This window comes from Perna viridis, chromosome 4 (assembly GCF_037379345.1).
Source record: "Perna viridis isolate PV_CMFRI_1.1 ecotype Kerala chromosome 4, ASM3737934v1, whole genome shotgun sequence".
In the NCBI taxonomy this organism is placed as follows: Eukaryota; Metazoa; Mollusca; class Bivalvia; order Mytilida; family Mytilidae; genus Perna; species Perna viridis.
The window spans coordinates 9,832,941-9,845,979 of NC_142448.1; the positions used below are offsets into that span (position 1 = coordinate 9,832,941).

General features: G+C 30.9%; 1 protein-coding gene across 4 annotated transcripts; it reads left to right on the plus strand.

The window, feature by feature from the left end:
- Positions 1 to 1,931: 1,931 nt before the first annotated feature.
- Positions 1,932 to 12,798, plus strand: LOC148618776 (somatostatin receptor type 2-like). 4 transcript variants are annotated; one of them, XM_088577978.1, is made up of 2 exons: positions 1,932 to 2,258; positions 11,396 to 12,798. In XM_088577978.1, exon 2 carries the CDS (start codon positions 11,415 to 11,417, stop codon positions 12,621 to 12,623), a length of 1,209 nt encoding a protein of 402 aa, XP_088434104.1. In that variant the 5' UTR covers positions 1,932 to 2,258; positions 11,396 to 11,414; the 3' UTR covers positions 12,624 to 12,798. The 4 variants fall into 4 exon arrangements, with proteins under 4 accessions (XP_088434104.1, XP_088434103.1, XP_088434106.1 ...); XM_088577977.1 differs by lacking the exon at positions 1,932 to 2,258 and adding an exon at positions 4,770 to 4,966; XM_088577980.1 differs by lacking the exon at positions 1,932 to 2,258 and adding an exon at positions 5,452 to 5,638.
- Positions 12,799 to 13,039: the final 241 nt, after the last annotated feature.

A 13,039-nucleotide genomic window follows, 5' to 3' on the forward strand; every position in this document is an offset into this window, starting at 1 on the left:
TTCGTAGATTTGTTATCAAATCTGCCAACTTTCTTTTTTATTCATAGCTTTGTTATTACATCTGCCAACTTTCTTTTTTATTCATAGCTTTGTTATTACATCTGCCAACTTTCTTTTTCATTCGTAGCTTTGTTATCAAATCTGCCAAGTTTCTTTTTTTCATTCGTAGCTTTGTTATCAAATCTGCCAAGTTTCTTTTTCATTCAAAATATTTTACCGCTTCTTTGACAAGTCATTCACCATATTGTAAGTACATGTCTTATAAGGATGGTCGGGCCATGAACTCCAAGCATCGACAAGGAAGCGCGAATTTGTTTTAATATGCGGCCTTGACATGGTAATGCAGATGTTTTTGTTACTCATAGTAGAGTTAAGTATAGCTTAATCATTTTGTTCCTGGTGTCTTGTTTAAACATTGGAAACAGATCAGTGTGTTTGAAGGAAAGCAATGAATCGTGTGGGTCTGTTCTTGTTACATTTTAAGTTTAATACTATTGAATTTCAAGAAAATAATGGAATACAAATTTTAATTTAATTCGGTTACCGCTATAACCTTGGTTCCCTTGATTACTCTTTAAAAATAGTTTTTTTTAAGTTTCCAGTATTCTGAATTGATCTTTTTAATCAAATGTTTCTCATTTCAATGTTGGTTTCCTAAAAAAAACAGATCTAACTTAGACTTAATCAGACTGTCTTATCAGCAGCTGTTTTTTTTTTTTTTTTTTTTTTTCAATCAGATTTTTGATTGGTCCACGATGAAACACAGTATGACAACATTGAACTATTTATACAACCGCAAAATTTTGCAGTCGTATATTTCAATCATTGTTGTTTATCGTCGTTGACGTCCGTTAATTTATTTACGATAATAACACATTGTTCATAGAGACTTGACAGAGAGTCCTATTGTTTATGAAGATTTTTGCCCCATCCCCTTTGAAAACAAAGGGTTAAAAGTAGGATAGGTGTTGTGATTAAAATTTATAGAACAAATTTATTGTTTACCTGATTTTAATTTCTGGTCCAATTTTTATATTCCTTATAGAAACCAATGCGTTACTGGCGTTTTTCTATCAGATGTCAGGTATTATTGGTCAATATGAGATTCGCACAAAAAGCCAACTTTTGAAAAAGGTTTGGTCTTATCTTTGATTTTTTTTTATAAGATTTCTTTTTTTTTTACTGCATGCGTTTCTCAATCAGATATTAGTTATCTCCTACGGTTTTAGTTTTGGGGAGTCAGTGGCTCTGATTAGCACTCTTAAAGCAGAGCTTAGTTCAATTTTAATCTAATTTCAAATTGAGTAATATTGTGTCCATAATAAATTGTTAGTCATTATTTTAATTGTTATTATATGCAAGAAAACATATGTATTGTTACATTTCTTTTATTTGTTGTATATCACTTAATTAAATTCGCACAGACACAATATGTCAAAAATATCATATGAATAGTTTTGTCTGACAACAATAACAATAATATGTTTTGTTTCTCTACTTTGTCCTGAAAAATTGAACTGTGATTGTAATGTTTTAACCTTAATTTATCTAAACATACTGCTTCTGTCCTGCAAGAAGCTGAGCATCTTGATTCACTACCTCGAACTTTATTGTGGGTCGTGCTATTCGTTTTTCTCTTTTTTAGTCTTTTGCTTTTTATGTACTCTATTTGTTGTGTTATTTTTGGGTTTCCCGTGACGTTTTGTCTGAGTTGCTTTTGCACCTTTGGCACTAAGTTCTATTGAAATAGAATTAATGATAATTAAACAAACATTATGAATTTTATTGTTTAGCTTTAAATAGCCTGTAATGGTAATTCTCAACAGAAATGAGGTGTTATATTTACATCGCAAGTAAATCAAATGAAGGCAAAATAATATAATCAAGATATACGTTGTATAATCATTCATTGATCTTTCTGGTAAAGTACTTGTACACATTCCTAAATTTCCAGCTTTTTGTTCTGTGTTCAATATTTTAAATAGAATTTGGTCGATGCCTCCTTCATTTTAGAGCCGTGACAATGTGATTGGCGCTGTGATGATATTGAATGAGCAATTCAATTACACAAGAATTCTTCAGGGTATAAGAAGACTAAACCAGCAACCGTAATTATTTTCTATGAATAATTAGTAAGTGGCAGTGATTTCTGACGCCGTTATCAATTAGTGTTATTTAGACAAGTAATGTTCAGAGGGACTTGTGAATTCGAGATGCTTACTTTTGAATAACAGGGGAATATCATTTCGATTTAAAAGGTAAGAATCGACATTATACTTAATATTTTGTTCATTATTGGTCAAACTGAAACTGTTATCCTTTGTATATTATTTTAGGAATTCTGCAATTAGATGCCGCATTGCTGATCCGAGGATTTTAACGTATCAAATTGAAATATCAAATACAAAACAAAAATGACATATATATCTCAATTCCTTCAAATGTATTAACAGAGAGCATAAAATAAACCTTCATAGAGAAAAGTAAAATATGTTTAGCAGATTTTAATTAATTGTTTTATTAAAGTGTCACCAAGTGTACAACAAACATATGACAACACAGTTATAAACTAAAGGATTATCATTTATCTAAAGTACAAGTGCCATTCTACAAAGAATTAGGAAAGACTGTAAAATGTAACTATATATTTATATGACTTAAATAGTATAAGTAAAAGATTCATTAAGAACATAAACAGCTATGCTTTCTAGTGTGAATATTAAAACAGTTTCTCAGCATTCACTACTTTGGAAAATATATACAAGTCTATCAAATATCCGATAAACTATCGGACTGAATGTTAAAATTTCTCATTTCATAAATTATTTCATAACGTATAAATTGGACATGTTAATACAGGTTGCTCATCTTCAATGTCATTGCAAACAAAACAACATCTCTCATTCACTTCCTTTTGTCATAATGACCTGTCTTTGTTCGGAAGGGGACAACACCGCACCTAAATATTGCAAAAGTACTTCTATATCTAAGATTGCCTTACTCAAATACATTACTATTTCAAAAACATTTTTAAACACGTTATAAGTTTTTAACTTTTCACCTAAATTTTGAGACAAAATTCTTGTTTGCCATTCATGTTTGTATTTGTCAAACAATATATCCTCTATCTGCGGTATTACACTTTTATGAAAATCTATGTATAAATCTAAATTACATTCTCTCTACATAGTTGTAAAGCCCCTATTTTTCGTATTAATTTCGGCACTTCTATAACTCCTTAATGAAAACATTCAGGTTTATGCTGTCAATTTGAAATAACATTCAATGTAGCTCAGCTTCTAAAACCTCTATTGTTTGACACTATTGACATGTCTTTACCATGTATCAGAGGTAAAATTTGATACCCGGTATGTTGCTTTATTTAAAAACAATATTTCAATTAAAGTTAAAAAAAAAAACATTGACGATACAAGTCTTACTAATTAGCATGGTAATTTTACCGTCTCAATACAGGATTTTTTCAATTTGATTTTTGTGCACAAAAATACTTTACGTAAATAAATTCTGTCTTTAACACTTTTGAAATTGAGCACGTAAATATAAATTATAGCATACAGAAACATTCATACCATCTATTCCATCTATACATGCCGATACTGTAAATAATCATCGAAACATTACTACTAGGCAACTTCTATAGACAATGTCGACATATGAAACACACCTTAATGTATAGAGAAATGATGATTAGATAAAGCTGAAAGCAATCATTAATCGTTGACGATGAAACATGTTATTGATTACTTTATATATAACTAGCTTTTGTTTCTGAATTGGATTGTGCTTTTATCCTAATATTTCTCTAATTCATTGACTAACATTACTTCTATAATGTTAGAAAAAGAAATTCCTTGAAATAAATTGGTTTTTTTTTTTTTTTACAATTTTTTGTATTGTATTGTTTTATATTTTTTGGTTTTGGTTTTATCTTTTTGAAATGTTTTGTTTTGTTTTGTTTTGTTTTTTGTTTTTTGTTTTTTGGTTTGTTTGTTGTTTTTTTTTTTTCTGTTTTGATGTTTTCATTGTTAGTGAAGCCTATTCACGGTCGAAGGATTTTTTAAAAAATTTTGTTACCATTTGATTTACATTGATTTTATTTGGAAAAAAAGTTGCGACATTAAACATTAGTACACAATTTTAAGTAACCACAATATCTTAAAATAAGGAGTGGTATGTTTCAAATGTGGAATTAATGTTTAATTAAGTGCTATCCCTCACATTCGTAACAATAGTCACAAATTCTCTAATGGCAATCATAAACGTAACGTGTGGTAAGTAACATTACCTACAAAACCATCCAAAAGTTGTACTGAATGACTGGCAATACGACACACAGAAACTTGTGGAATATATGCGTATTCAGAATAATTACAGAAAATAGAAAGAATGAAGCATGAAAGAAACTAATTATTTCCTTTATCGATAAAGCGTTATTGATGAATTATAATTGTTCATTATTTCTAACTCACGTTTTTATAATGAAATAAAACATAATTATGAGTACGTTTAGTTCATATCACTCGTCTGTCGGTGAATATACATGGTTCAGTACATATCATGTGTCGGTTTCTCAGCTTATCTAAATAAACAAATATATCCGCGTATATATTGTAATTAAATCTCTTAACCTATAGAATTTAAACTAGAAATATGAATATGATGGTACTGTAAGGGAGGTATAATTTGTTTGAATACTCAATAAATAGGAGGAAAGTTCGATCTTTAGAAGTTATATTGTCAATAATAATCATGACAATAATGGTACATACTTAAGTTTACTTACTGTTTGTTGCTTCATTGATAAAATGTAATTTAATGTTATTTTGGAAGGTATATAACGCATATAAGTACGATTGCTCGATCGAACATATCCTGCGTTAAACCAGTCCGATACGTTTGAATTATGATTTTTGATGTATACGCTAACAGAGGCACCAGCTAAAAGGTAAGAATGTCATCCGGACGCATTATTCTGACTATTCTGACTCATAGCCTACAGTCGTCACTCAATCTCTTAAATTACAAATGACAAAAAAGTAGTGAGATTCAACTTCAGAGTTTTAGATGTGACTCAGCCGATGAGGATTGAAAGTTTAATTATAAGGTAAAACGTACAACAACAGTTGTCCCTAGTTATTCTAAATCGATTTCTTTTTTATAAATGATTTTAACTGCCAACTAAAGTGTCAAAGTTAAGTTTCATACATTAAATAATATATTTCTATTTTAACAATATAATAATCATTCATGGAAGAATAATTCAACAAGAAAAGTAACATTTCATGTAAAAAAGTAGTGTTTTTGTTTTATTATTGTTGTTGTATTAATTATTTAATACTAAAAATTAGTATTTAGAATATTAAAGAGTGAATTGCAGATTTATAGCACAAATCTTTAATGTCTATAATGTATGTATACCTGTTGCTGAGTGATCTGTACATCAGGGAAACAATAACATAATTACGTTTCAATTTGTGTGAAGAAAGGACGCTAATGTTACCGACGTGTTCCATTAAAGGTTATATATCCACAGTGGTTCCAGCTTACCACTGTTCTATTATCACGTATAAATAGAATAAAACATCTTCTTCAACATCATTGGAGTACCACATTACAGGTAAGAAGAAGTAAGCATCGAATTATTGCATTTCTTTACTTGATATATTATCAAAAATAGTCTTTGAGATAAATTTGATAAAACATAAATAATTTAAATTCAAGGATAAATATATAATCAATTAATAATTTGCTATGTGCAGATTATTGTTCTATGTTTTTATTTTTTGCCTCTCCGCTTAAATTCTCGGTTTTTCTTTTTCTTATGATTTGGTCTACTCTTGTGTGTTTAATTATGCTGATACATGCACGTTAAGCTTTAAATAGTGTATGGCCCTGATTTGGATCATTAGAAGTTTTATTGCACAATATCAAATTGATAATCTATTGTCTATTTGAAAGATGTGTCGACAATGTTCTGCTTTATTGGTTTCAAATGAATTCAAACATCATATATTATCAGCATTTAACTCGTTTGAATAATTATTCATACGTTGTGTAGCAAGGTGGTGTTTTTTTTTCTTTATATTTGTGCATGATTAACTTCTGGCTGTTGAAAATGATATGGCAGATTTCAAATCAATCTTATTTGAGATTTTTTTCTTTTAAAAATCTCGTACAAATCAGTAAAAGAGAGTGAGTCGTTTAAAACGAGATCTAATGCTACCAACAGCCAACTGATGCACACAAATATCTGTAGTAGTGTTGCATAATGTTAATTTTCATTGAAGGTGAACACCAAAATGCTTGTAAAATGTTTAATTAATTTCACTGTACAAATTCATTCTTCAAGAAAGAATTGACCAGCAGTAGGAGTGTTAATACGGTACTGGCATGTATCTGATTTCACAGGAATCAAACGAGCTTTAAAGCGGAAACTAGCATAGCACTGCGTAAATATACTTCAAAAGACTTCGATCTGATTTTTACATGGAATTCACTTTTGCAATTTAAATTAAATTTAACAATAAATTAATCCGATTTCCTTGTACAATTCTAATGAAATTAACGTAAAGTCCGTCATAATTTCCTTTTCTTGTGGGAGGTTACGTAAAATTGATGTGAAAGTCACGTGAAAATTGTTTGACTTTTCGAATACATCAACTGCATCCTGAAGTTTAACCAAATTAATCAGTAAGATTACCGTCCTTTGCTCTTCAAGAAACACCCGCCGTCTTGCTCATGAAAAGTCAAGTCAGGGGCAGAGAAATGCATGAATAAAAATAATAGACTAAAAAGAATGTTCATACTAGCCAAACTGAGCTCCTGACTACAGATGGAGTTGTTACGGTGAATTGGGTTCTACCCTAATGGCGTTGTTTCCACCCTGAATTTCTTTCAAAGTCTTACATTGCCATAATTATAGTTTTTCACTTGCTCTCGAACATTGTATCAGAAATTTTAATTCTTTTTTGACAGATTTTTTTTCTTATATCACCAGACGATGTAGTTTTGAAAAAAATGGTAGTTTCGATAAAAAAAAATAAGTTCAATATTGTTATTTCTACTTTTCTTTATCTTAAGGACAAACAGAATGACACATTGTTCAGTCAAGTCGGTAATTTATCTCTTGATCAACCTTCTACATAGGAGGTACACTTGTTATTTTATGTTTAACCCATCTACAACATTCAGTACTAAACCTTGCCTATTTATGCAAATATAGTGCACTGTAAACGACTTCGACAATTTACTATGAGTTGTGCTCTTGCCCTGTGAATATTTTCACGTCTTGTATATCAGAGTTTTAATCACCAAGCGGTTACAGGTCTATGGAGAAGATTGCTTATGAACAACGCCTTCCTTTGGCAACAATCGGAAACAGTATCATTGCAGTATTCGCTTTCGTTAGCATCAAGTTGTACATAAAAGGTTGTATAATATGATCATGTTTTGACAAGATGAAACATTTATTTGTATTTCGAAATGCATCATCTGTACATAGTATAAATGGAATACCGTCGACAGTAGAATATTACAACTGTTTGGTGATCAATGTGTTAGTATTAGACATTTGACTTACTGTACCAGAAGCCAGATCAATAAGTTACAACAGTTAAATGCCCTTATTAACCAACTGGACGTCACAGCTTTGATTTGGTCGTTCAACCTATGGCACAGCTGTGTTAACGAAGGATATTACCCAGTATATCTCTTATTTCTGTTGACACATGTAAAGCGGTGATCAACGTTCTACGTTTGAAAAAAACATGTGTCTGAAGTATGAAAATCGATTAATTCATTTACATATAGCACTTTTGCAAAGAAAAGTATATACAATTATTTAACTTTTTTAAGCCTATGATTATTTTACAATACATAAAACAAAGCATTTAACTGGTAATGTTTTTTCATCTAAACCTCGTGTAAGCCCGTTATGGCAAAGAAGAGAAAATAATCAAATATTTTAACTATATTTTTTCTTATTTTCTTACATTTTTTGGCCTCATCTTTCATGCGTCGTATAAGACAAAAACAAATACTGCAATCAGAAAAAAAATGATTGGTAAAAATATTCTTCTTTAAGAAATATTCGCAAATATTACGACGCACCTTTTTTGTGACCCGTTGCAAGTAATGTATAGGGAAAACTAATTTATAAACCCAACACTTGTTAGGATATCAATTGCCGCGAAAGATTCTTTATCAAATCATTTGGCTGTTTTTCCTTGTCTCTCTCAAAACCTATTTGGTACCAAAGTAATAGACGCTATTGGTCTGTTTTTTTTTTTTTTTTTTTTTTTTTTTTTATTATTATTATTATTAAAAATGTATTTCATCTCTCTTATGTTAAAAAGAAGGTGTATTTCAATTAGCTCTTAGGTTAAAAAATCAAAAATCAGTTTGATATCAAACATTAAAAGCAATGTACAGGCATATTATCTGTTTTACCATTTCAATAGAGCCATATCCATAGGACTTCATTCGTAATATTCCAAAGGAACTTTTATTGTCACATTTGGTAAAAATTAGACAAGGAAAGTTACGGAAATTCCGTGACAAATGTTCAATTACAACGCAATACGAGCCCACAAGGGGATTTGCTAAATGTATATTGTTTAAACAAAACAGTAAGATATTGAAAAAAGCATTAGCATTTCTCATTATCAGGCCATATTAAGGCCAAAGTGTATGTTATAACAACAATGTTGTATGTAAGTATCCAAATTGCTTGGACGTTGTTAAGTTGCGAAGTTGCTCTATAACATTAATTAGAAATACATTACGATGAACTGATAATGTTGTTTTATATTCGGTTGCAGCTATACTACATCCCCAAACTCTTGTGAAAAACGCCACAATTTAAAGGCGTGATATTTCAACATGTAGTAAATAAGTCTTAATGTGATATATTGGTTCTACTGACAATAATTCTACAGTAACTACAAATTGGACAATAGATCACAGTCAACACGTTAAAGGGGTTTTCGCAGTGACGAAAATACAGTATTAAGACATAGAGATATTCTATTGTATGAAGCTCAATAGACTGTCATTCCGAGTTAATAATTATCACAAATATCTTTACTGTTACACAATAGATGCTTGTCTAAGAATGAACTCCTCCGTGTAACTGCTCCGATTAACACATTATCGACATTGTCAGCTCTAAATCAACCCATGGAGTCTCTTTATGAACTAATTGGATAAAATTATGTCCTTAGTCGGGATAGGAAGTACACAAGGGTTGTATAAGACTTGTAGGAAATTATCACAGAAAAGAATTAATCGTTAATTACTGAAATGGTAATCCTCTTCCTATGACTCTCACAGAGACATACAGAAAACTATAACGTTGTAAATAACTGCAAAATGCAACCAGCCATGAAAGTTTTTAATTTTAATTTTTTTAATGCATGTAGCTATTTGACATTGAAACGCAGTTTTATATCATACGCTTGAAAACTACTTTAATATAAGGCCATTGTACACTCATTCGTTCCTCTAGAAATATAAAAAAAATATTGAGAGTTAAGAATTCATTCAAATGTGGACTTTAAACTTAATGACAAAAAATGCAGGGCTATTCAACAGCCATTTAACATTTTTAATAATTAAAACAATGTTAACTTTCACCACAAACAGCAACATTTAGAACGAAAAAAACTGGATAACTGAGAAAACGCACAAAATATAAGGTGCATTTAATGTGGTATCAAATAAAATCAATCTAGGGAAACCTTTTTTTACCAATGTTAAGGAAATAGACACTTGAAGATAACTCAATAGAAATTGTGCACGTGTATTTGGCAAACGTGGGATATTGTAGACACAACTAATCGATCAAATCTTTTGTTCATGTAAAAAACATATGAAAAAATAGATGGCTGGTTTTATATTACTAGTCATAATAAATGTTGCCAGATTCTTCTTCTGAAAGACATGAAAAGTAATTAATTGTAAAACGGTATGTGAATTCTATAATAGACTGTTAACTGCGTTTGTCTACTACGTGCTTTGGTACATGATGTATCAGGTTGTGCCATTAAAAAATGACATCTTTGGATACACGGATGTAAAGATGCATAGTAATTGATATGGTAAGTATATACATATAGAACTGAATCAACCTTCAATTACTATTTAGGAAAGATGCGAAGTAAAAATGTATCACAAAACACATAGCTTTCTTGTTTTAATGAGTTACTGTAATCTGATGAATAGGATGACATGGGAAACACGTTATTTCCAAATAAAAAGGTTTCCTTGTCTTTTAGCAAATTTTATCACCATTAAATGGATTTTTTATATTGTTATTTTCATAGCATATTTAGATTGTCAATTTAACGTTGCACACTAAAGAACAATTAAATCAATTCTAGGAAACAAAATTATCTCAACAATTGTGAAATTTACATCAGAATTCTGATTTCACATTAAAATAAATTACAATTAATTGTTTTCTGGAAGTGTAAATTAGTTTCCCGCGCCACCGAGTCAAGTTCTCTGACATCGTATGATGTAATTGATCAAGTATCAGCTGTAATCCGACAACTTAATACGAACTCGCAGACTTTTCAAGCTTTATTACTCAGCACTTTTCCTAAACTTTAAGCGTATATTTTACTCTCTGTATTTGATCAGCAAGTAAAGGAATCTATAATTCTATTTTGATGTAGTATGTCTGAATCCGTCCTTACTACCATACTGGCGTACTGGTTTGGTCTGTAAATTTTTGTAAGTCAAAGGGATATTTAATTTATTTTCCATGCGTTATTAGTGCATGCTGAGATGTTTTTGTTTTGGTGAATATTTTCACATGTAGTCGACGTTGAGTAAAACTTTATAGAACAAACCTACAAACCGTCTTACAAATACATTATGCATGTATAACGAAATTACAAGATCAGTTCAAACATATTAGGAATCTATTTGATGTAAACATTTTTGGACTATAAATAAGCTATCCAATCCCAGTACAGATGTTAATGATCTTCATTTATTTGATCGTAACAGAAAATGATGTCGTCATTTGCAATTAGTAATGCAATAAACGAGAAAAAATTTATATATTATAATTTTGATTTTACTTTAACACCAGTTAGAAATTAAAGAATGAAACTATTTTAATAAATTCAACGCTTCAGTGATACCCTGTGAAATAATTGTTCCACAATTCGGAGGAGTATTTCGCTTTAATTTTATTCCCCGTGGGTCAACATTTTAGACATTTTAGACATTTTTACCAAGTTGTTTAAAACAGAAAGTGTTGAAGTATAAAGACAATAACAATACAATACTCCAATAAACATGGTTGTAATGTCTAGTGCCCATTCCTTATCACTGTCCTTTTCAAACTTTTTAATCATTATTTCAGGGAAGTTATAGACTTAGCAATGAATTATTCAGCATTGTACTACTGTGATGAGTTAGGACAGAATGAATCAGACAATGTTACGGACCAAACTAGTAATAAAGACAACAAAACTGCCATAACAACCTTCTTGGTCTCATCTTACACAATTATCTGCATAGCAGGTTTAATTGGAAATGCCATGGTTATATACGTTGTTCTTAGATTCGCCAAAATGAAAACTGTCACAAATTTGTACATATTAAACCTTGCTATGTCGGACGCTTTATTCCTCATTAGTCTACCATTTCTCATTACGACTACAATTATAGAACATTGGATATTTGATACAGCAATGTGTAAGATATATTTTGTTTTGTATTCAATTAACTTTGTTACCAGCGTACTGACGCTTACGGCCTTGAGCGGCGATCGTTACTTAGCAGTTTGTCATCCGGTATCATCCGGGCGCTACAGGACTACTAAGATAGCATTTTTTGTTTGTTTGTTAATTTGGTCTGTATCTTTCTTTGTCATGTTACCAATTATACTTTACTCAACTACCGTACCAAATTTCAAGGATAAGAATCATGACACATGTACCGTAAAATGGCCGGATGACCAATTGATTCCCCCTGATAAAGCTTTCACCTGGTACACGTTTCTTCTGGGCTTTGCTATTCCTGTTAGTTTGATTTTTGTCTTTTACCTCTCCGTGGTCCTGAACTTGTCTTGTGTAGGTCAAGGAGTCCGTACAACGAATAAAAAAAGGTCTAGACGCAAAGTGACTCGTCTGGTATTTGCTGTTATATCCGTTTATATATGCTGTTGGCTACCACACTGGGTGTTTCAAGTAAACCTTACATTCCAACCAGAGAACTATCGACTCAAAGATTGGGAAATTTACTTATTTAACGGTCTAACCGTACTGACTTACGTGAACAGTATGCTGAATCCTCTACTATACGCATTTCTAAGTGACAATTTCCGACGGTGCTTCCGAAAAGCATTTAAATGTACAGACCAAACAGATCTTGACCGTCGAATTACAGTTGAAAACAGCGTAATGAGAAGAAGTAGTAAACAGAAAACAAAAACAACTCCGACGCTGCATGGTAGAGCTCGGTACGAGCTTGCTACTCTCACAACAGCTATAGGGAGTGCCTTGATTTTGCCAACAGAAGGAATTTTACCACAATCGCATCAGGAAACAACGAGTCTTTACGTAGACAAAGAAATTCAGACAAACTAAAGAGGAACAGACAAGATTCAGTTTTGAAGAAAATGTGCAGAACATGCCTTTTTGCATCAAGTACAATAATACATTTTTGTTATTTCGTGTTTTCCTTAACATACATTGATGGAAGAGGGAGAATTAAGTTAATGTTGTTCCAAGTGAACTTTCTGAAATAAAATGAGTACTTTAATATTGACATCGATATGACTGAATACCCTTGTTTGCCGTGGTGATAGTGTAAATTATATTCTAGTCATATCCATAGAAATAATTAATCAAACCACAAAAACACTTGAAATATACCAATGTATGGTATTTATCTAAAATTAATCATTCATCTAATTATCTGCATTCAGCAACTAAATGCTATCGAGAAATTATGCAAAGGAAAAAAATGATCCTTTTAGTACAACAAAATAACATGCGGTGAG